The 24,656-nt window shown below is 39.3% G+C and overlaps 3 protein-coding genes and 1 non-coding gene across 4 annotated transcripts; 2 read left to right on the forward strand and 2 right to left on the reverse strand.

Moving 5' to 3' along the window:
* Window positions 1-1,317: 1,317 nt before the first annotated feature.
* Window positions 1,318-3,827, forward strand: LOC101292325. The gene is made up of 7 exons (XR_185014.1): window positions 1,318-1,672; window positions 1,762-1,860; window positions 1,957-2,045; window positions 2,147-2,202; window positions 2,335-2,419; window positions 2,513-2,916; window positions 3,513-3,827. It is a non-coding gene; the product is annotated as an uncharacterized LOC101292325 (transcript).
* Window positions 3,828-5,677: 1,850 nt separating this feature from the next.
* On the reverse strand, window positions 5,678-11,844 carry LOC101297473 (probable ATP-dependent RNA helicase YTHDC2-like). Its single transcript, XM_004305805.1, has 14 exons — window positions 11,733-11,844; window positions 11,551-11,641; window positions 11,143-11,440; window positions 10,969-11,043; window positions 10,686-10,730; window positions 10,435-10,525; window positions 10,271-10,329; window positions 9,967-10,131; window positions 9,655-9,707; window positions 9,325-9,358; window positions 9,126-9,215; window positions 8,036-9,040; window positions 6,425-7,507; window positions 5,678-6,295 (listed from the first exon to the last, which is right to left on the reverse strand). Exons 1-14 carry the CDS (start codon window positions 11,842-11,844, stop codon window positions 5,828-5,830), a joined length of 3,669 nt encoding a protein of 1,222 aa, XP_004305853.1. The 3' UTR covers window positions 5,678-5,827.
* Window positions 11,845-13,050: 1,206 nt separating this feature from the next.
* Window positions 13,051-19,615, forward strand: LOC101292523 (WD repeat-containing protein 26-like). The gene is made up of 5 exons (XM_004303851.1): window positions 13,051-13,455; window positions 14,453-15,332; window positions 16,988-17,089; window positions 17,814-18,443; window positions 19,229-19,615. The coding sequence occupies exons 2-5, from the start codon at window positions 14,544-14,546 to the stop codon at window positions 19,442-19,444; spliced, it is 1,737 nt and encodes a 578-aa protein (XP_004303899.1). The 5' UTR covers window positions 13,051-13,455; window positions 14,453-14,543; the 3' UTR covers window positions 19,445-19,615.
* Window positions 19,616-20,394: 779 nt separating this feature from the next.
* Window positions 20,395-22,054, reverse strand: LOC101293410 (oxygen-evolving enhancer protein 2, chloroplastic-like). The gene is made up of 4 exons (XM_004303854.1): window positions 21,670-22,054; window positions 21,120-21,352; window positions 20,985-21,035; window positions 20,395-20,859 (listed from the first exon to the last, which is right to left on the reverse strand). The coding sequence occupies exons 1-4, from the start codon at window positions 21,917-21,919 to the stop codon at window positions 20,599-20,601; spliced, it is 795 nt and encodes a 264-aa protein (XP_004303902.1). The 5' UTR covers window positions 21,920-22,054; the 3' UTR covers window positions 20,395-20,598.
* Between the last annotated feature and the right edge of the window lie 2,602 nt (window positions 22,055-24,656).

The following is a 24,656-nucleotide window of genomic DNA, read 5'->3' on the forward strand; positions in this document are numbered from 1 at the left end:
CATTGGGGTGAGTGAGAGTAGTAGTGGCGGGAATGATGAATCAAATCAAGTCTTTCATGGCAAACCAGAAATGGACCCATCTCTGCTTATTCATTGCTGGAAACTAGATTGGTTTAGCTGGGGCCTGGGGGTTATGGTTTGAGAACAAACTACCATATTGATGTATTATGTTTGAATTAACAGTTTAACTTTAACACAGTATCCTTTCAATCAGAAAAAAGAAACAACAAGGTTCAGATCTTTTACATGGCTATTGCTACTAATGCATACGGTCTTTTTATATATATAATTTTTATCATCTTTACTATCTTTCTGCCTTTTGGTTTGAGTTATTCGAATTGGAAAGGAAGGGACAGTGGGAAGAAAATTCCATGTGCTGCAGTTTAGATTCGAAAAGACTACATTTTACCTTCAATTTCTTCCTCATCAGAGTTTTCAGTCTTTACAATAGCTTGCTGCCCCACATTTGACTCCTGTTCTATGCTATCGGGGTAATATTTTATGCCATGATTGACCCTCGGTCTCTGATCCTGAGTATACAGTAATACAGGCCTCATTCAGTATAGTATAAAGAAATTTCATCCAACAAAAGAAAGTATTCTATAAAGAAATGATAGAAAAATCAAAGAAAGGTAAAAGCCAGAATCTTACCTGAGGTCCATCTTCAGAGATTGCGGCGTCTTTTCTCAGCTTTGCTACGGCGTCGTTTCTCAGCTTTGTTACGGCGCCATTTCGCAGCTTTGGACCGTCTGGTTTCACAGAGTAAGACAAAAAGACAAATGGGGGTGATCAGAACGCAGAGAAGGGAAAGGTAAACAAGAACGTACCCTAAAGACTTTGACTGCAAATTTAACCTTTTTGATGAGGTAGCTTCCATTCTTGCGAGTGAGAAACACAAGACTGATGTGAGTGATGAAGAACGGGTAGGAGAACAATGGCAGAAGAAGAAGAAGAATAAGAAAGAATGAAGAATGAAGATGAAGAAGAAGAATGGCTTGTTGGTTGTGGAGGATCAAGATTCTGGGTTTACACAAATGTGACAGAGGAAAGTGACAGTAAGAATTAGAGGGGTTTTATAGAAATTACCAAAATTTGGCTTGTTGGTTGTGGAGGATCAAGATTCTGGTTACCAAAATTACCGAATTAAAAACCAGATACCATATCTTGTTAATAAAAAAAGCGAGACACTATATTACGTCATCAATGTTATTTTAATTTTTGTACGTAAAGCCAGAATAAAATTGCGTAGCGAGGCCCAATAGCTCTCTGGAAGTTGTTGATGCCGGCGCCGGTAGCTGTGTCTCCGACGAAGCAGTCGGTTCTCGTCGCCTGAGTTCCGCCGCTGCAGAAATGGATTGCCGGTTCTCGTCTGTTGCTGCGTGTTCAATGTCTTGGTGCAATTTCAAAGCTTTTCTTTGAAATCAGAAAGCTTTCTATGTAGTGTGTTATGCAAACGCAGGCCTGGCTTTGCATCAGTTTCTGCGAAGCCGCAAACGATGGTGTGCGTCAAATTGGGATTAGAGTGATTAATTTTTGTTCATTTTCATGATTTAGGAGGTAGAGGTGAATCTGCACGCGAAAGTCAAGTGCTTGTTTGATATAGACATTGGTGGTGAAGCTCTAGGTCGGGTTGTGATTGGCCTTTTTGGTGAGGTTGTTCCTGAAAGCACAGGCAAGCAAACCATCCTTCTCTACTTTGTGTAATTTTCTTCGAATTTTGGTTGGGGTCATTTTAATGGTATTGTTGGCTGTTGACGATAGACGACGGTGAGGGCAGAGAGGCAGTGCTTGTTGTCGCTGTCGTCGGTCTCGATTGGGAATTGAATTGAGTCGGATTGTGATTCCGAGGCCTGTGCACAGGCAAGCAAACCATCCTTATCCACTTTTCTGTTATTTTGATTGGGGTCAGTTGCTATGGTTTGAAATGGATTGTGTTATGTTAATATTTATTTGCAGGGGAGAAAGGATATGGTCATAAAAGATGCTCTTTCCACTGCATTATTAAGGATTTTATGATCCAAGGAGGGGATTTCACTAACGGAGATGTGAGTCGCCTTTTTCATTTTTGAGTTCTTCTTCTTTTGATGAATAGCTAGTTGGTTTGCTTACAGGAAGAATGTAAGTTTTATGGTATTGTTGGCTGCAGGGAACCGGAGGGATCAGCATCTACAGTTTCCAAATTTAAAGATCAGAACTTTGCTTGTATGTCCTTATCAGAGAATACAATTGAGGGATTTGAGGCGATATTACTATTCGTGTTTGAATTAAATGTTATATTAGAGATGTGAGTGTGATTCTCTGAACCTAAAGTTGGTTGTGATGTATTGTTTGCAGTGAAGCATGTCGGGCCTGGTGTAGTGAGCATGGCCAACGCAGTCCCTGGTACTAATGGGAGTCAGTTTTTATCTGCACAGTAAAGGTAACATATGCTTGCTGCATCACATATATGATTAGATGTTTTTTTTTTTCTTCGGATACTTGAATTCTCTTGACTTTTTTCTTTGGACCCCAGATGTTTGTCCATTTATGAACCGAGCAAACTATTTTACGATGATAACTGAAATGGTGCAAATGATAGTTCACTAGATCAAGGTGATGAAAACGACGACCTCAACCATCAAGAGGGTGATGGGAATGTTAAGCAGCCAGACTGCAAGAATGGTGATGGGGATGCTAAGGAGCCAGACTGCAACAAAGGTGACAGAACATGTTAAGCTGCCAGATTAGGAACATCTGGTGCCCAAGGTGGTGTGATCAGCAGCCTGAAGCTCTGCGACTCTCTCCTTCTCTATGGTTCATGTATGAGAAGTAGCCATGCCTTCCATCGCCACATCCAAAAGTGTATAAATGAAGCTTGTAGCGACCAGCAGATAGAGAGCAGTGCAGTATTGCTCTTACAGTCTTACAGACCTCAAGGTAACTATCTGGGAATCACTGATAATATAGTCTTGTCAAAGCTAAACAGTGGACTCAATCTTCACCATGAGTATTGTTTCGTCATTGATTTCTTCTATGTAGTAGTTGGATTAGACTTGATAAGCCACCAAATTTACAACTTGGCTACTATTTCTGTCCCTTGATTGTTCTTTCTTAATGCCCATTGTCAGTTCATTTTGGCTCATTGAAATGGAATCATGTTTTCTACTTGTTTTTATAGTTGATTTTTATTTTATTTTTAAAATAATCTGGTTCAGAGTTATAAGTGTTGTATACTCTGATTGCTAAACTCTCCGAGCTTGGCTTGAATCAACACCACAATTGAACCAGATACTGGGTGATAACAAAAGGGATTTGCAGACGGGAAATCCCTGCTCCCGCCTTTACTTGAATATTTTAATTTTTTAATTTTCTGCTTTGATAATTAAGTTTTCACAACAATAATGCCAGCCAACTTGGAGCAGTGACAAGGCAAGCATGTATTTTCAGCTGCTCCAAATTTGGAATCTCTTTGCAAGTTTGTAAACATTATTCTTTAACAACATACACTTTTTTTTTTTTAATTTTCTTTTCAGGAAAGAGAAATAAGAACAAAAACTAGCACACAGAACCCCTCTGACAACCTAGCTGCAGTGAATCCAGAGAAAAAGCCTGAGCTGACGAAAGTGGCAATGAATTATGCCATGCCTGAGGCCAGCTGAATGCCCTAACTTAGCCAGAAGGTCCGTTAGAAAGTTAGCTTCTTGATGAATATGGACGAAGGAAATGGAGGTGAAATCAGCAGCAAGTCGCTTGATATCATGAATGATTGATCTCATGAGCCAAGGAATATTTCAGCATCCATTAATACTATCTATGAGGAGTTTAATTAGAGTCGCCTTCAAGTTGCAATGAATTGAAACCATGTAATAACTTTGCCGCACAAAACCCAGCTCTCAGAGCTAAACCTTCAGTATTTAACATATGAAGACCAAAAACATTGTTGGCGGCTACAAGAACAGGTAGCAGCAGATGAGTCACAGGCAACGGTCTGAAGGGAACGTTTCTAAAGATAAAAATTATTTCGAGCACACCAAATGAAATGAGCTTGATGAATTTCGAGACGAAAAGAATCCTTATGCATTCCAAAAGAATTCGAAGAAGCTAAAAGCTCAAGCCAATCCACAAAAGAGCCTCGCCAAGAAGTAAGAACAGAAACACTAGTATTCTTACTTACAAGGAGAAGTGATAAAATGGACAAAACTTTCCTAAAAAAAAAAGATAAAATGGACAAAACGTCGACTATGCTAATGTTAAAAGAGTCGCACACTTTGCCGCTTGATAAAAGGATCCACAATAAAATGTTAACAATTCGTTAAGTATGACGAACTTTGTTTACAAGATGTGCAACTATTAAGATAGTCAATCGCGTCAACGGCTCTTTTGTCATCCTAGCACTACTCAAATTCAGAAATGATCTACTCATAAATACCTATAAACTGAACGGTCAAGATGCGGATATAAAATCGAAAAGTGAGATAAGCTGAAAAATTCTCAATTAATCTTCAACTTAAAGGCCCTCATTAAAAGGGCTTTCAGAATAACACTACCATGTCACCCCAAATATAGTCAGCCCTTTAGTTACATTAATCACACACATACAAAAATCAGTGTTCTGATCACGAAAAAAAAAAGAAAAAAAAGTCAATCACTCGGTATTTAGATGTACGAATCTAAACATCTGATAAATATGTTGGCTACAAGTTGGTGAGACTGTGAGAGTTGAGAATTAGACGTTTCATATTTTTGTTCATATTAGACCACTCGATTAATCTTACTATACTAGATGAACACTGTAAATATTTTCAATGAATAAGATTTTCAATAACTTGGAGGATAATTTTATTCTTTATTTACTGGGAATTTCCCTCCCCTTGGCAAAGTTGAGTTCGACTAAAGACTTCATCAGACTCTGTTACATGAAATCGCTGACAGCATTAGACCTACGTCAGCTACTGTTATTTTAATTTCTACTCAGAGAAAAAAGGTACCATTATTTTTTTATTTACTATTTACCACTAGTGCTATCCTACTTGGCGAGCTATGACTAGAACCCACAGTGAGTTTTGATAAACTCGACCACAGAGTATACTCGCTCCTGAACCGCGACACCCGCCGTAGTATCCACCACCACCTTCGGCACGTCCCCTACGTCATAATCCGTGCAACCGTCGTAGCTTTCCAACAGTCCCTCCATCTCCCGCCACGTGGACGGCTTGTGCCAGGTGGCTTCATCGCGCCCCTCCAGCCTCCGGCGCCATTCATCCTCGTCCGTCGGCTTGCACTCCACCACCACCACCCCGCCGCCTGACGCCGCCGCTATCTCGCGGAGCCGGTCGAGGTGTTCCCGCCGGGAGAGCGGCGAGTCCACGACGACGTTGAGCCCGAGCTGTAGCTGCGTAGACGCCAGCTGCCAGATTGCGCGGTACGACATGTCATTTAGCAAGGAAGATGGGACTCTGGTTTCTTGTAGAGTCAACGTGGAGTCCCGCACGTCGTCTTTGTCTATGAGAGGGATTTTGAGGGTTGAAGCTAGTGAACGAGCTAAGGTGGTTTTTCCGGTGCCGGGATGGCCTTTCATGGCGATTATCACCGGAGCCCTTTCATGGCGATTTCCTTCTGGCTTGGCCATTTCTATAGGTTCTGTGACTAGTCTGCGCTTGGTTCTCTGTTTTATAACTGAGATGGGGCAAGGCTGAGTCATGTGTTTATCTTCTAGGGAAGCTTTGTGGTCACGTAAGAAAAAGACAAAATACTTTTGAACATTATCTGTTTTGACTATAACTTGAACAACAAATTTCTAGAGGCCTACTGCTCTACAACATACAGGTCGATTCCGACAACAATCTCGTTAACCGGCCTGATTCCGGCGCTTCTTCCGTTTGTTTCCTGCGACAGGACCTACCGGGACTGGAACTTGCGACGGGGGCGGCAAGGTTGTGTTTGAACCGGGTGGTGGGGGAACACTTTGAATTGATGGGTCGTTACTCAACTTTGCATCAGTAGCTTGTGGTAAAGGCTTCCTGGGAGCACTCTGAACTAATGGCTGCTTCAATTCCGCTGCTTTCTTCTTTTTCACTTTAACGTTTACCTTTCCAACTGGAACTTGTGACGGGGACGGCCGGATTCTGTTTCTGGAAACCCGTGGTGACGGAACACTGGGAGGGTAATCGCTCAACTTTACAGTTCCATTTGAGACGGGAACCTGGTTTGACTTTTGCAATGGAATCCCAGATTGACCATCATAAGATAGAACACAGGCTATAGCATAAATAGACTCCCCAAGATCAGGAGGCAAAACTTCCTTTGCATGAGTAACCTAGAGACATAAATACGGAATTAGACAAAACTGTAATTTAGTGGGCTTCCGGATGTAAATGCATTATAACGCAATACTGAGAATTGCAATGCTAAAAACTAGCTGCAGAAGTCGGGATGAAGGATGTACCTTGAACAGTATTGCCGCAGACAGGCGTTCCCTCAAGCAATATATCTGAGCAACGTCAAGAGCTTTCGACTGAAAATAAAGCCACCCATCCACTATAATCATCACAGATTTATCAGGTAAAGACATAATCTTCTCTTCGTGCTGTCCACCCGACTTGCAATCAATCTCCATTGCATCTTCATCACTTCCATGATCATTATCATCAACATCACTTCCCTCGTCATCATTGGCTGGAGCAACAGCTATTTCTGCTGCCAGCAATAATACTGGAAGTGGCCCAACCACACTACAGTTTCGTATGCTCGAACCCCCATCCCCACGGGTTATCTCATCATACACAACCAATGGAGGACCACCACGTGGATTGAACTCTAATTTCGAAATAGTAGACCGAGTGTGCAAACGAACATTACTACCATTAGGAATCTCTATAAAGGTTCCTTTTCTTTTTCCACCCTTAGTAGTAGAAAGCACTCTTCCCAACATGGGATACAAACCAGCCACCAGGACAGCGTTGATTATACCTGGATTGTGTGCATTCAAGCTACATCTTGACACATCCTCAGGAATAAACCCCAGCCTAATTAGCTCCGTTTGGAGTTGATTCCGCATACCAGATAGCATATGCATGGTACTTCCAGAGACAAAGTATCTGGCACAGAAGCGACTCTCCCTACCCTGTTCTTGTGCAATCTTCCAGCAGTCAAATGCTGCTATGAGTGCCAGCTGATCACTATGGCCACCGTACAACGAACAAAGTTCAGCCTTAGCATCAAGAGCTTTCTCCTTTTCCTCAGACTCCATAGGAAGAATGAATGGATCCTTGTAGTCAGCAGCACAGGCCAGGGTTAAAGCTGGGTCGAGACAGTTCATCAGTATAGCAAAGAATAGCATCTTGCTCGTCAATGGATGAACAGGTAAAGAACCTAGCTTTTCCCCAAGTTCTGTAAGGCTTTCCTCCACCGACAAAGCCCCAATATCCTGAAGAACAGAAATCGCATTCTGTATGGTCTCAGATTGAGGAGGATCCAGTGTCTTGTTTAGGAACTCGTCTATCTTGCAATCCGGATCAAGCAACTTCACCTGTCGATAAGAAACATAAACATGGGAATAACACATCACCTCGTCGTACTAGATCTAAAACACATCAACTGCATTTTACTGTCAAGTCTAAATTTAATATCGTACACAATTCAACAGTTCTTTGGTATCGATTAACGGTTCTTTTACTGCCTAACAGTAGATATGGATTTAGTGCAATATACTTTTCAATACCAATTCAAAACTATATCTCTGTACGTGAAATATACCCACTGTCTTGTAAAACAAACATATGTTATGCTATCTGTTATCATTTCTCAGTTATAATTGTTAGTTAGGATCGTACAACTCATCCTTTTGATAATTTCTCTAGTGACAAGAGTGCACAACTAAATAAAGCATTTGAAACTAACTTGCCCTGTCCAAAATTTTTCTTCACCATCGCACAATAACTTTCAACTATTCAATTGAAGATTGTATAACCAGAAACTGAGAGTCCATATAGCAAATTGCAGTATAAAAGCGGTACGCTCATGATTCAAAGGAGTTAAGAAATTAAACGGCATATACCTGAAGGCAAAGTTCCTCAATTGGCATTCTCCTAATCTCAGGCACCTGAAAATCTGACAGTGTAGCTGCTCGAAGTTTAGAGTAAAGATGATAACAGATTCCAGGTTGACAACGGCCCGCACGCCCCTGTCGCTGCTTGGCACTCGCTTTCGACACCCAAGAAGATTGAAGAGTTGAAACATTATTAAAAGGATCATAATTTTTTTCTTTCATCCGACCAGTGTCTATAACATAAACCACATCATCAATGGTGACTGCAGTTTCAGCAATATTGGTTGAAAGAACAATTTTTCGGCAACCACTAGGTGGACGGCTGAAGACCTTCTTTTGTTCAGCAGCGGGAACACTTGAATGTAGAGGGATAATCACACACTTGGAAGGATCTCTGAAATATGGATTCATGAGTAATCTGTCCCGCGTTTTATTTATGTCATCCCACCCTGGAAGAAAGACAAGAATAGCTCCATCTTTTGAATCACTACAAATTTTTGTTAACAATTGCTCGATAAGAATGAAGTCAATATTCTCGGGATTAAAATATTTGAGATATTTCTCGAGCAAATTTTGTTGTTCCATGGAGTTAGTAAGAGCACTTTCCATATGCTCTTTCAACATTCGAGCAGATTCTAATTGGTCTAGCTGCTCAGCCAACTCTAATGCAGTGGTTCCATCCTTGGCCCGTAATTGGCAGTCTGCACCAAAGGATAGCAGCATGCAAACATAATCTAATCTACCCTTTCCAGCAAACACCATTAATGGTGTAAGTCCAGTTACAGAATGCTGGTAATCAAAGACTTTATAGGTTCCTTTAGTAGAAACCAATTCTAGAAGTGGATCAAAATCATCATCTGACCAAGCCAAACTAATTGCTTCATCTAAAGCAAGCTTATCTTCCTCTGACAAATCATGGGCTGAGGTTGAGGTATCTAATGCAGGGTTTTCTAAGTGATTATTTTCAACAGATCTCAAGATAGACAATACATCCTCCAAATAGAAAGTTTTGACCTGATTCAAGAATGATACGACATTAACAGGAAAGCAACATGAGGTCAGAAAAATGACAATCAACAACCTAAAAATGAGTTCTTACAGGATAAGTGAACCCTGGGACACGGATAACTGGGCAGCCACCAAAATATTGTGAAAAGCGTTCCGCATCAACAGTTGCACTCATCAAAATCTATCAAAAGTAGCTATCTTATGAAATAGACCAACATTTGCAATTAAAAAAAGGCGAATATACTTATACACTTGTATAAAAAAATAAAAAATGATGTGCCTGAACTAACCAGATGCAGATGAGGATGTGAAGGAAGCATGTCTCTGCACATTGGTCAACAAAAAAGGATGAGTAAATGATAGTCGGACTAAAATGTTCCAAACTGACAGCTCATTCAAATAGCTAATAAATTACATTACCCTAGTACAAGTGTTAAACTTTCAATTTCATCATACAAAAAAATTAATCAACATTAATTACTCATCATGTGTAGCTGTCCACATTCCATTATACTTGAATTTAAGCTCCAAATCGGACCAGGAGCAAATACACATCTATGGTATTACATATTATCACAGGCAGGTGATTATCGGTAATACATCAGCATGTAATAGTGTACCTGAGAATAGCCAGCATGAAATCAGAGTGGCGATCCCTTTCATGAATTTCGTCCTGCAATTAACCAATGATTGCCATTTTAATCCATAAATGAAAAAAATAAAGAAATTGGGACCATCTGTTTAAACTTGTATCGAGGAAATAAATTCTATTAAGCTCATGAGTCATGACCTTGGATGACAAAACACATATAAGATGGATAAACCAATAACTGAAATATATTTCTAATACATGTTCCAGATATAATTTAAGGAACTCAAAATGAAAAGACGAGTTCAGACCAAAAACAGGAAAACAAAAGAAGAACAAGTACCATAATAATGTGAGTTATGTCAGAGAGATCCTGTCGTTTGGTTTCTTTATTCGATGCATCTGTTTTTGACCTACCACCGCCACTGGAAATTAGAATCCTCAATAGAATCCCATTTGTGCAGAACACAACAGATGAGTGCTTCCCACCTTTGCTTTCCAACCGTATCTAGCATTCCCAAAAAGATCCAAACAAAAATCAATACTAAGATGGAAGAAAATCATTATCTTTTTAACAAGAGTGTATGGCAGAATGGTTGTTGATAGAATGAAAAGGCATTTGCAAGACAACTCAAGAGTTACGTTACCTTGTATCCAATATCCCCGCCAACACTCTGCCCTCTTTCATACGAGATTCTCTCAGCAACTAAACAGAGGAACAAAAATCTGAGAACTAAGTATGCTGTACCAGAGAAGAAAAAGAACAATATCTAACCAAAACTAATAGCTCTGTATGCATAAGAGAGTAAACCTGATATTGCTGAGATACGCCTCGGTTGAGTGCACACTATTTTACATGGCTTACCCTTACCCCACATATGGTCCAAAAGATATTGCGGGACCTAAATCATATTTAAAAATGAAAATATTATAAGGTTAATGGTCTAGTTACGCTAGTCTATAAGCTAGTTATTAGCTTAAAGGCAATATCAAGAAATTTCAAAAGGATCTCATATATGTCCTCAACAATGATCATAACAAACTGGGAACAAATGGGTAAACCTGTGTGGTCTTTCCGCACCCAGTTTCACCAGATATAAGAACAACCTGCTTTCAAAAATGGAACAAACTATAAGTACAACAGGTTGTGCTGGAAATCCATACAATCCAAACCACAGTTCAATAAAGTTGGCGACACATAAATTCTCATAGCCAATGCCAAGGGGATCATACTGAGATAAAAAATATATATATAATAAAAAATATATATAAAACCTACACTGAGGAACTTCAACAATAGTATAATTCATGAAGTGATCACATGGTGTAAAAGTTTTAAAGTAACCTGGTTAGAATCAACTGCGGAAGTTACCACATCCTTATAGGATGCCATTGGTAGCTTAAGCCTGTCCTCTGTAATCTGCATAAATAAATTCGTCACAGCTCAGACTTCTACATCAACATCTAAATTCCACAACGTAACAAAAGGCACAACAATATAACTCTAGCTCATAACAACCTTGGAGTTTTTCATCTTAGCATGCGCTTCCGCTTTCTTTACAACTTCATCCCGGCCCATTGAAGTTCTGCAGAACAAGGGGTCTTTCTTCCGAAGGGCTTTCTGAATATTTTGACAACCTTCACCCATCCTTTCTTCGGCTCCCTCTCCATCTCCGGGAGGGTAACGCATGAACAAATCCCCCAAAACTTCTGCTGAGCCTTCCGAAAACTCAACCCGGGGGATTATGTCCGCAGCATTGACGTTTTCCTCCCCCCTAAACCGCCTGAAAACCCGAATCCTCCGAGTTTTACCGGACCTATACAGAAATTCAAGCTCATTATCAGTAAAAGAAGCAACAATAACAACAACAAGAAACAGTCTTTGCAACATAGAAACACAAATGTGAATTGTGAGTGTCACTCTCACCCACTGCTCTTGGATTTCAAATCCAATTTCAGGCACTGTCCGTGCACGTAGGCCCGTTCATTGGTGGTGAGCTCGGTCCCAAATATGTATTCTAGGCAGACAAAACAACCACACACATTCAGTTTCTAAAACAACGAACGAACGGAAACACAAATCATGCGACATAGAGAGTCAGAGCATACGTAGTTCTTTGGAATCGATGAACTTTTGGAGGGCGTCATCTAATCGCGTCCTGGCTTCTTCTGAAATCACAGGGGACCGGGCTGGTCCCCCTTTATTCCTCTTTCTTACCATTTTTGTGGAGGGTTTGATTCCGCCTCTGTTGTCTATTGGTTGGTCGGAGTTTTGGCGCTAAAGGGATTGGAGTAGATGGAAGAAGAAGGAGAAGGTTAAGTGGTTGAGTAGAAGCTTGGCATATGCATAAGGCGGTCGGCGCCTTAACCCTTTCCTTTCCCTCTTCGCTCTTTTAACACTAAACCAAATATTTTTGACGCTTCTTTTTCCGTTTGTTTTTTACAAGGAGGTTATTATGGCTTAAAAAGAGTCTATGGGACTTGCAAGAGAAGGTGGTTGTCACTTTTTTTTTAAAGAAAAAAAAATCTGATAACGAACTTGCAAGAGAAGGAGAAGGGTGAGAGTGAACTGCTATAATGAACTTGCAAGAGAAGGTTTGATCCAACTTTTCTCTTATCAATGCGCCTTGCGTGCTGAAATCTTAGAAATCTTGTTGGTATTTTTTCACGTTCTCATTAGGCAGTGCCGCGACGTTGAATTTAGCCGACGAGATGTCTGTTTTTAATAGACATATCCATTACTCGAAGCTCAGAATCAGCATGTGATTTGGTGCAAGGAACCGGATGCATCTATGTATTGACTACATGTTGAGGTTGGATCAAAAGTGGATATTAGACAAAGCCAGTAGTGCACCCTTGGTGTCTAATGAAGACTATACTCTAGATATTATTTTAGAACCGATCATTTGTTTATTGCAATTAAGGGTTTAGGCTCAATCTCTATCTCTTGTATTAGACGATTTCGTGAATTGAACCATGATTAGACATGACACTGTTGAATGTTGTACATAGGACACTTTTATTAGCAACTAGACTGTTAACGATTCAAACTCTTACACCTACTCGAATTTCCTAGAAACTCATGTCTTACTTTGTTCGTGTTCTAAGACATCTTTCTTCTATTCGAATCATTCTCAATCTCATTCACGTTTAGTACACGCCCCGTTAGTCTTATATTATGTTGTTTTTCCACAGTAGTAAACGTGAAAATGCTTTCTCTTACAGGAGCAATGGACTAGGTCACTAGGACATACAACCTCTACCTAGCCCAACTCAGTGCAGTTCCCTAACATTGGCCCAAATGTGAACTCTGTGTAAATCTCTAGGCTTTCCCCATGTGAAGGCTGTGAAGGTTGTGAAGGTTGTGGCAAGTTGGAGTGAAGACTCATCTCTCTCTATATATAACCTCATCGAGTTGGTTTCCTCCACGCAAAAGAGGAAACTCTGAGTGTGTGTTATACGACAAAGGCACCAGATACTTTATTCATTATTTCATTTCCTCTTGAGAAAATAATACCGTATACCCTTTCCCCTCAAATCCACAACTCACTGGGGCATTCTATTGTCAATTTGCAATTTGCAATCTGCAATTTCATTTTCCTCTGTATTTTTTTTTCTTTCTTTTTTCATTTCCTTTCTCTCTTATATTATCACCTCAATCCGGTGCTCTGCCTACCTATATTTACTTTTAATGTGCCGACAGAGGTGAAAAAGCTAGTTCTTGTTTCAGATGCTTTGGTTCTCAATACCCATTATTGATTGTTGAATCCTAAACCTGTTGCTGTGCTGGGTTGTTGATCGGATTCGGTTCCAGACTGAAATCGCTTTCTGGGTATTGACGATTTATGCTTTTCAGTTTGTTAATCTCTAAATTTGGGCTAATCTTATGATTGCTGTTGTGCTGTTTGTTGGGTGTCATTTGTATATGAATGTTCTTGTTCTGGGTTTTTGGTTTGGTGTTGATTGAGAATCGGTGTATGTGTTCATGACCGTCCTTATCTTGTGTTGTTTTTTCTGTTTTGATTTGTTTTCTGTTTCTTAGTATAGTTGGATTGCCAAGTTTTGATTGTCTCTGATATGGGTTTATCGCCGAGGATTTGTTTATAATGTCAAAATCATATCTTTTATGGTCTGGATATGGACTGATGCTGTTTCCTTAGTGGTCAAATCACTAGTTTATTGTGTTCTTATTAAGCTCTCATGATGCAGCGTGCCAATAATATTGAATGTGGATCATTTCATTAGCTGTACATTTGCTCTATCTTTCGACAGTTTAATGGATTGACTTGTTGGAATGATAGTTTTCTTGCCACTTGTGGTGAAAAGTGAAGAGAAACTATACTGGTTCTCAACTTCATTTTCTGATTACTTTTGATGTGCTATGAAGTTTCATTACTTTTGATGCCTATTAAAGATGGTACTTTTGTGTGAAATTATTTCGGATTGCCATCATGTACAACTGAAATTGTTCCTTTGTCGATATTAATGCCCTTTTTCTTGTACCATAATCCTGGAAGATTTGGTATGAACTTTTTTAACTCTCAATTGGTGATTCTAAATAGTGGAATTCTATTCTTTGGTCCCAACTATGTGTAACATACAAGTTGTAAAGACTAATCCAAACTTGTCTTGATGTATCTATAGATATAACATACTATCATTGAATATTGAATATATGTGTCGTTAGGGTTTAGGATTTGGCTTACAGCTTTTAAGAGCATGGTTTTAGTAGCTTCTGTTTTTCTGTTTGTTATGATCAAATTTAACATAGAGTTTTATTTCATAGATTGAACTCCAGAAACTTACTCTTCTCCTACTATATTATTCAGGAATTTTTTCTTGTGACCGACTGGAGGCCCTTGGGAAAATCTGTCTTGGTTTCTTTCATTGTAATAATATATGGGCTGAGGTGCACATTTCATGGGAGGTGTGGGGGATGAAGAACCAGCCTCAAAACGCATGAAAGTATCCCCTGGAGACTTGAGAGGCCTTTCCAACGGTTCATCTTATACAGAGCCTGTAGCTGGCTCTTCAAGAGACTTGATGGCTCGGCCCCTAACATCCCAAGGGGACGAAGAGGTTGTTGGTTCAAAAGGTGTTATTAAGAGAGTTGAGTTTGTTCGACTAATAGCAAAGGCACTATATTCTCTTGGCTATAACAAAAGTGGTGCTCGTCTGGAGGAAGAGTCCGGAATACCTTTGCACTCTCCTGTGGTAAATCTATTTATGGAGCAAATTCTCAACGGAAATTGGGATGAAAGTGTTGTCACATTGCAGAAAATTGGTCTATCAGATGAAAATATCGCTAAATCTGCTTCCTTTCTGATATTGGAGCAGAAGTTTCTTGAACTTCTAGATGAGAAAAAGGACATGGATGCATTAAAGACATTGAGGACTGAGATTGCACCTCTTTGCATAAATGCTAGCAGAGTTCATGAGCTTTCATCGTGCATAGTTTCTCCTTCATTTGTTGGGTCCCCTGGTCAAAGCACTGTGAGGGCCAAGTCTCGGCCAAAGTTATTGGAGGAATTACAGAAGCTGCTCCCCCCAACTGTTATGATACTTGAAAGAAGGTTGGAACATTTAGTTGAACAAGCCCTCGTCTTGCAGCGTGATACTTGCATCTTTCACAACTCTTTGAACGAGGACATGTCTTTGTACACCGATCATCGGTGTGGGAGAGATCAGATTCCTTCTCGAACAGTGCAGGTTAGTCTTAGTTTATCTTATATAAGATAAAGCTTATTTACATATTGGGTTCACTTTTTGGGGGAAATAGGATAGTCTTTGTCCTGATTGATTATGATATGAGTTATCTCAATTAAGTAGTATCAGTCCTGGGTAAGTTAGATGATTTTCCAGTCTTGGTTCATCATACTTTATGTTCCTTAATAGGAGAGACTAGTGCTGTATGAGGAAAGATGCTTATTGGTTTGTAATTGTTCTTACATTTTATAGACCATGAATAGAATTGCTAGACAGATCTGCACAAGAAGAAGCACCATCAACGTCCTTGAACATTTGGTAAACAAGACCAAGTGTAAACTTGTTTGTTTTCTTTTTAGCACACTTGCAAACTGTGAAACCAGGGTTTAATATGAGACTATTGCAAGTTTGAAACCAATTGTTCAACCAATTACCACTCGCTTTTGCTTTTGTTTGATGTGAGACGGAGCACTTGTGATTTTGGCAAAATGCCATTGGAAGATAGGTTTTATATTAGAGACAAGGATATGGTACAGTCTGCCGTGTTCTTCGAGGAGGATTGGGGTTATCCCTGTTAATTAGGGGGATGATTGAAAAATTTAGAGTATATATAGGATCAGTAACTAGAGAAGTTTCAGAACCCAAATATAGGGTAATTAGTTTGTCAGTAAAATCCATTCATCTCAGAGAGTTGCACATCTTTACTGACCAGATTGGACATGTGCAACTTGATAGCTTTTCTTTGATAAAAATGAATGTCATAAGCTCTTAGGTGCGGTTGCGCAGATTATCCAAGTTGATTTTCTCCATGTTGTAGAATAAACTGTATCGTGCATTCATCTAGTTACTGTACTTGTATTTGCAAGCAATGATTCCTTAGATGATTTTATGCAATAATAATGTGGCATATTGTTAGGTAGCGTGGACAGCCTATAGCTGGTGTCACCATGATGCCATAAGTGGTTTTGTGTTCCCCCTCCTTCGGATTTGGGGGTTAGAAACATAGAATGTAGATGATCTTAACCTGAAATGAGTCAAACTACAATGTGGCTCAGCTACAACTCAAAAGTGTCCAAATTTCGATAGAACATGGAAGTCATGGAATTGCTGACATTGTATCTTTGTATCTTATCCTTTTGCAATTGGAAATGCTCAATTTTTTTCAAGGGTCATGGTTCTGTTATTGTTAAATTAGGTGCTCTTTTTTTTATTTTCTTTATTCTGAAAGGGATATTAGCTGCTCTTATCAGTAGTACTATTCAGATATTTGTGATAGGTGCATTGAGAATGGCAATGCGTTTTCAGGCATCCTTGTTTAATACATCTTCCATCTTAATAATTTGCTCCCAAGGTCTGATACATTTAACTAACTTGACCCTTTGTGTCAGTCTACATTCTTCCCAGCTGAAGTAATCATCTTATCGTTTCATGTCTATGGTTTGTCCATAAATATGTCTTGTCAACGAAGATTGCCACTCTCTCTCTCTCTCTCTCTCTCTCTCTCTCTCTCTCTCTCTCTCAAACATACTGTACTAGACCACTCTCTATTATGCTTTTTGTTGTAAATAGGTTTTTACGCTTGTTTGGACTGCTCTTTGGTTCTTAGCTATTAGTTTCACCTACTTTCTAAATCTGTCTTGTCACATTTTTGTTTGCAGGTATTACAAGACCACAGTGATGAAGTCTGGTTTGTTCAATTTTCACACAATGGGAAGTTCTTGGCTTCATCGTCAAGTGATAAATCAGCTATTATATGGGAGGTAACACTAATGCACTAATACATTGTGGAGCTATCTTGGTCTTGTGCCTACTGTCCTCCTCTTATTATTAATTCGTTACTCAGTGGCTTAAGTTTGATTTCTATTCCGGAACAAAACAAATCTCTGTCAATGTATAGATGAGTGCATATTGTGTAGATGATCTCTATTAAAATTGTTTTTATTTCTTTCAATTATTTCTTCACGGGTACGTTCAGCACTCCAATCCTGCGTTCCATCTCTGTTTCAACTGTTGCTATTCTCTTTTGCTATTTCGGTATCAGCTATCATAATTTTCTTATATATTTGTTTAATCATGGCCCACATAGCCCCATGTTGGATGGGAGCATATTTGAGGTTGGAAATATTTGAAAGAAATGCATCATCAAACTGAAAGCAAAAATAAAATGAAAATTCATGCATACAGATCTAAGATAATAACAAGGATTTCAAAATTGTTGTATTACTTTTGATTGGGCTGACCTTGGATGCCCAATTTTTATGAGAACTCAAATCCCGGCTCAAAGCTATCTACAAGCCGGTTTGGAAATGAGAATCCCATGTGCATCCCGGGTAAACATTGGGCTTATTTTGCCTATTATTATATTATTGCAATACAAAACATTACAGAGTATAATTCTTATTTGAAATGATGCCATTCTTGTTGTCTTCTAACTTTATCCTATTGTCTAAAGAAGCTTATACCCTCCAATTTCATATTGTGTAGGTTGATGTGAATGGCTGGGTGTCGTTAAAGCATAGGCTAGTCGGTCACCATAAACCGGTTTGCTCTGTTTCATGGAGTCCTGATGACCGTCAGCTCCTCACTTGTGGAGTGGAGGAGGTTGTTAGGCGTTGGGATGTCTTTACTGGTGAATGCCTCCATGTTTATGAAAAACCTGGCCTTGGTCTATTGTCGTGTGGATGGTTTCCAGATGGGAAATGGATATTCTCTGGTGTCACTGACAAGAGTATCTGCACGTGGGAGTTAGAAGGGAAAGAGGTAGAGTGTTGGAAAGGGCAGCGAACTTCAAAAATCTCTGATTTGGAAATAACTAGTGATGGAAAGAAAATATTAAGTACTTGCAGAGAAAATGCTATATTGCTACTTGACAGGGAAGCCAAAGTTGACATACTACTTGAAGAGGATAAACCTATAACTTCTTTTTCTCTTTCAAGCGATGATAAGTTATTGTTGGTTAATCTTTTGAACCAAGAAATTCATCTGTGGAGCATAGCAGGTGAAGTCAAGCTTGTTGCCAAGTACCAAGGTCACAAACGCACCCGATTTGTCATCAGGTCTTGTTTTGGTGGACTTGAAGAAGCTTTCATTGCTAGTGGTAGTGAGGACTCACAGGTAAAGAATTTAGTTGCATCCTTCTAAGATCTTTTGCTTGTTTGCAAAGCAAATTGCAGGAGCAAAGTTAAAGCATTAATTTGGTGATATTCACATTCTTTTGCCTTTGTTTCTGTTCATTAAGTATAAAGTTTGTATCTATCTTTGATGATTAAGCACAATGTTTATTTCTGGAGAGAGATCATGTAGGAGGCAGCCATTACTCACACAAGTGTTACATATATATACACGCACACACTATCAATTATATCACGTTTCTTGTATATGTCTCCAATATGTTGCTGGGATCATTCCCTTAACACTGTCAGAGAAATGAAATGAAATGATGAGAGATTGATTATTGGTTTAATGTCGTAAAGAATTTGTGAGGTAGGCAGATAGGTAGCTTATTATGAACTTCTGTATGTTCATTCTCTAGGGCTTTGTTTTATAAAACTCTCCTGCCACATGAGCAAGTGCCCGGAGTAGCTTAATCCCTTAGGTACATGGTGTCAAGAAGTATAGAGGTTAACCTAAAACAAAAAATGTGTATTTTTATTTTTAAATGAACACTACTTTTTGTTGTCTTTTTTTTTTTTTTAATACACACATTCATGGGTTTGCTGGATGTTATGATATTACAGACCGTTACTGTACGGTGAAGTCAACCTGATGAAACTGCATTAAGTGGCATCACTGGAGAAGCAGACTTGTTTAGATTAGCTTTTCTGTTGAACAAAAAGAATATGTGAACATTGACTTGTCCTTTTCTTTTGGTGTGCTAACAAATGTGTTTCACCCTGCAGGTTTATGTATGGCATAGATGCTCAGGGGAGCTAATAGAAGTATTGCCAGGGCATTCCGGAGCTGTTAATTCTGTCAGCTGGAATCCAAAAAACCCACACATGTTGGCCTCAGCTAGTGATGACCGTACAATTCGAATATGGGGACTAAATGAGTTAAAAGTAAAACACAAGGATGCACACAGCAATGGCATCCATTGTTGCAATGGGGGAAGTTGAAAAAGACATGGAAAGCGAACCGCGCGCTGGTTATAATTTCTTTCTCTGACCATTGCATTTGTGTAAATACTTTATCATTGACAAAATCAGACATTCATGTCAAACAAGCATGTGGATTGTGCAGCAAGTAACACACTATATAATAAATCTACTATTTCATTTTCAGTACTTATTTCTTTTCTTTAAGTGCTGCATTTGAGTTTTTGTGCATGAGAAAGGTGGCTTGGCCTATTGGTTGCAAGTTCTTAGTTAGCATGCTACTAGTGCATAAAAAATTTTGCATCTTTTTTTTCCGTACTCAATATATACATGGAGAGGCAACCTCAATTGAACGTGCTGAGTTTTAGATAATATGGTTTATATAATAGCTATGCTAAGCTATGACTGCTTAGTCATTGCTTGTTTTTCATGTTCAATTAAGCCTTCACATGATAGTTAGGTACACTCTAGTTGGCTATTTAATTAGGGATTCTCAAAGAACGTTCAGGAATAATTGCCTGGAGCTCCTTAGATTCTCTGTGTAATAGGAGGCTTTTCTAGCTGGTATTAGTGTTATCAATATATATTGACGGGTAAAAGTATGGCAAACCTTAGAGTGTGGGTACCTTACAGCAAACCCTAGATTTTAATCAGTTTCCGAGTTTTTGATCTTTTACAAGCTGCCTAACTTCTCTGCCATAAGCGCTAGAAGAAGATGCACCAATTTGAGGGAACCCTTGGTCTGAGTGTTGGCTTCACATTGATAAGCCGGAACAAAACCTTCAACAGTTTGAATTTTGGGGTTTATACAGAGGTGTTATGTGGACATTTAAGCATACCTCGTCCCAACTAAGTATAAACTAAGCAAGCTGACTGTTGGAGAAACCATTTGCTTGGAATTGGTAAACAGTGCAGGTCAGTTAGATCCTCTCTACTTTAGCAAGTATTAGACAGTGAGATCACTGAGATGGAAAAACTCATTTCAAAAGGGTTCTTTATACCATAAAATGTTTTCAATTTGCTGAAGGCTACTCCAACCATTTCCCTCAATCATAACCAACTCTGAAACATTTGGGAGAAAAAAGTAAAAAGAAAAAGACTAGAGAGCTCGACACAAATCTTCATCAGTCTTAAACAAGGTGATTTACATATACAAACCCTCTTTAGATTCTTATTTAGGCAACACTGAAAGAGGTTACACTGTTCTCGACGAACTTCTTTGCTCCCTTGAACCACCTCTTGTCTCCAGCTTGGGCCTTGCAGATGTAAAGCTTGCCGTCCTTCACGGTGGCAGTGATCAGTTGGTGCTTACCACCTTCATCTCCATCAGCTGTCCTTGTTAACACAGAGATGAAGTAGTATGGTTTGCCATCAATTGTTTGGGTTGAAGATTCCAATATGTTGGCTGTGGCCACAGCACCCGAGTCGAAACCTCCCTACACATTTCAAAGTCATATTCCATAAGAACTCAGCAGAGTTTGATGAGATGTCATGTTTAAGGATATTCTGCAACAAAGAGTTTGGTAACCCTAAGTGGGATTAGAGGAACAAAGCACATTACCTCAGAATCAGTCTTTCCGAAGTAGGCTTGTTTGCCTAGCAAATAGTCCACCTAGAAAACAATGGCAGTACGTTAAGAGATCTGCATATCAAGTATGGACTGCATTGTCTTATTGACAAGAAGAAGCTAGCATACCTGGGTGAGGAATTGTTCAGGGCTACCAAAGTCGGTGATGGACTTCTTGTCAGTTGGGTTAATTGTGACAGTCAAGTTGCTGGTAACATCGAAGTTGTCCTCGTATCTCAGAACTTGACCAGGGAACTCCACCTCTTTGCTGGGGTTCCACTTTGCAGGGATAGACACCTTGAACCCTTCTCCAGCATATGGCAAGAAATCTGTTGACGTCTTCGGCTTTCCGAAAATATTGGCTGCACGCATTCATTTACCCCTTATTACTCAAATCCATTATTTGGTATATCATATACTTATGAATTGACGAAGTGCTTTCAGATAATCAAAATCGTTTTCCACAAAGTTTAGCAAGAAAAGCTAGGTCATAGAAGCTTGTTTTATATCAACAACTAATAGTGGCTTCCCCAAGTAGGTGCACTGGTAACACTTAGCTAGGATCATCAAACAAAGTAAAAGTGCTTCCTACAGAAGCACTTGCAAGCATATGATTAGAGACCAAGCAAAACTTCTGGTCTTAAAATCAAGGAAATATATACAGAAGTGTATGCTATACCAGATTCACCGTAGGCAGCATCAGCAGGTGCAACCTTGGTGCTAAGGGCAGCGCCACCAATGAGGAGGGTAAGAGCCAAACGGCGAGAGATAGCGCCGCCGTCTTCCTCCTGGACAGACTGCTTCTGAGCCCTGCAGATCACAACCTGGTTAGGCTTGATGCTCACCACTTGGCGCTGGGACGAGGAAGACCTAGCGGCAGTGGAAGTAGTGAGTGCATGGTGGTGCAAAAAGCATGCAGTTGAGGCCATTACTAGTCTCTAGTAAGCTCCCACTTTGTGATGGCTGTGGTGTGTGTACAAATGTGATGTGAGCTAAGGAAAAATGGGGTTTTGGATATGTTGGTCTGTGTGATATGTGAAGGGAAATGGTTGGTTTAATTTTTGGGGATATTTGGATCAGGGGAGTGGATGATTTGGAGGATTGGATTTTGATGTGGGATAAGGTTGTAGGGGCTCTCATTGGTTATTAGTGCCACGTGGCGACATTCCAGAGTCATGAGCTTGTTGGAGTGGGACATTTGTCACTGTGGCCTTTTCTTCTCATTTCATTTCAGTGTCATTGGGTGTGTGGCTTTGTTTTGATCATGTTGAAACTTGAAGCTGGGGAAGGTAATATGGACCCTTCTAGTTACGGAGGGCTAAGCCAATTGAATGTAAATTTTAACTGACAATCACATTAGGTGAATTATTAGGTTGTTTGTTTTTCTCTCTATTTGGAGTTTTATCTCGTATAATTTTATCCTATTTAAGGTTCCAACGAAATCATCTTTAACTAGTTTCAGAGGACTGAGAGGAGGATCAGTGAATACATTTTCTCACTTTCTGGTGTTACACGGCAACTCTCTAGGACTACAAGACCCTCGATCAGTCCTAAGGCTTCACAGCTCGACATGAGCTCCATATATGACATATAAAGGAGTAGGAAAGTTTTCCTTTCACATACATTTTCCTATGAAGGCATTATATATATGATCAGCAATTCAGCACATATATCTATCACCATCCTCCCAACCAAAATTCTGTCAGTTTGCAGATATGATCACGTTAGTAGTAGAGACTAATGAAGACATCAAAAAGGTCCTAGGCCAATTTCAATTTGCACCGGCCAAGGCATCATATGTATGCAAGCTTAAGTGCTTGACTGCTAAAGGACACTAGAGACTTGAGAGCAAAAGGTAGGAGAAAAAAGAGCAGAAGCAAAAGAGGTCATGAAATCAGAACCTTAAAAGACTTCCATATACAAGCTGTGAAATATGAAGCAACATAAATAGTCAAATGGTTAGTCTGAAGAACGCATTAGAGCTGTTCCAGTTGTAGCTGGGAAACTTAATTAGTTGTATATTTTTTTTTTTTTTACTTTTCTTTTAATATGTTGTATGCTTTAGCCTTTATGAGGGAACCTATGTACTTGGTGAAGATCCCAAACCAAATTAAACCTCAAATTATGCTCAAGAACACAGAGCTGTATCGGAAAACGTATATTTTATGGACCTCATCATCACATACGAGTTGATATTAGAAGTTACATGTTGTCTTCAAGAGCACGACACCACATCCAACCTCGCTGCTCAATCATCCAATCCGGCCACCCAAGTTATTCATGAATCTACATGAAATAAAAGCATGTACAAAATCAAAGAAGAAAGATTATTCTTTTCACCAGGCCTGGACCTGTTTGACATTCATATATATTAGAACAGAATATTGATACACAAGCAAGATTGTTTCTATTCAACGAGCTACAGGATTACATCAATATCATAACAACAACGTTGTTGGAATGAGATAACTTTCAATTACAATATCTAAACAACAAATAATGTGGTAGAACTTTGGCATTCTCGCACTCTAAATTTGAAGAAACAAAAAAAAAATCGTATAAAACGAACGAAGCGTTCGTTTCTGATTTGCAACAATTCCTATTGGCATTCCCCTAGCTCGATCGCAGAGGTGATCGAGGTTCAAATGCTGATCAGGGTGCCTTTCAAAACAAACTATAGGGTTCATATTGGGAACTTTCATCTGCGAGAATTCCCGCTATATCCCCCAGTTTTACCGCTCAGGTGCATATGATCAAGCAAGATTCAAATGCTCCCTCAGGGTTCGTCTTTATGTCCCTTGATCAGTGTTCAGCTGCTGTGTCCGGTAAATCAGATCAAGATCCTTATTTGAAGATCCGAGTTCATTTCCAACTCAACGGCTACAGCAGTTGAACTGAAACAAAATTTAAGCAGGAAATTTTTTATCAGTACAGATCTACAAAAGACATCCATTTACAAAAAATAATATCGCAGCTTGAATAACCGCAAGAACTTTTGAACTTTAATTTCTTTTCAAAATGGTGTGAAAATTATTGTGCTCAGAGGCTATAGTTAGGGTTTCACAAACCAAATAAAAAAGGTCAAATCACATTCCATCATGAGAATCAAGAAATTAGGGCGAAATATTATCAACCAAAACTAGATAAAAGTTATTATAATAAGAGAGCGGCTATTGAGACCTCCACATCTCAAAAAACTACCACGTTACAATATAAAAAACATTGTTAACCTTATGATATCTTCTTTTGAAATTTTTTTTTTTTTGAGGAAACGTTTATATATATAAAATCTAACGTTACGACCAGCGATTACAGTTGACAAGAACTGAAAAGGGTTTAACCGTAACCTAACTTAATCCAAAAGTCTTGATACATCCTCACAGTCAACCTCAAGAAGAAACAATCCATTCAAATACTATATAACAAAATTATCATCATATATGCACCTGTAATCTCCCCATTACATTAACAACAAAAATTAAATACGACGTTAAAATAGTCTCTGAAACGACACAAAACCATGGCACACCAACGACATGACCCCGACAACCAACCTATCAAAAACCTAACCCTACATTCAAAGAGAAGAGGGCGACACCAACCTACCAAAACCTAAACCCTACGCACAAAGAGAGAGGATGACAATAAACAACTAAAAACAGAGAA

This window comes from Fragaria vesca, linkage group LG6 (assembly GCF_000184155.1).
Source record: "Fragaria vesca subsp. vesca linkage group LG6, FraVesHawaii_1.0, whole genome shotgun sequence".
NCBI lineage: Eukaryota > Viridiplantae > Streptophyta > Magnoliopsida > Rosales > Rosaceae > Fragaria > Fragaria vesca.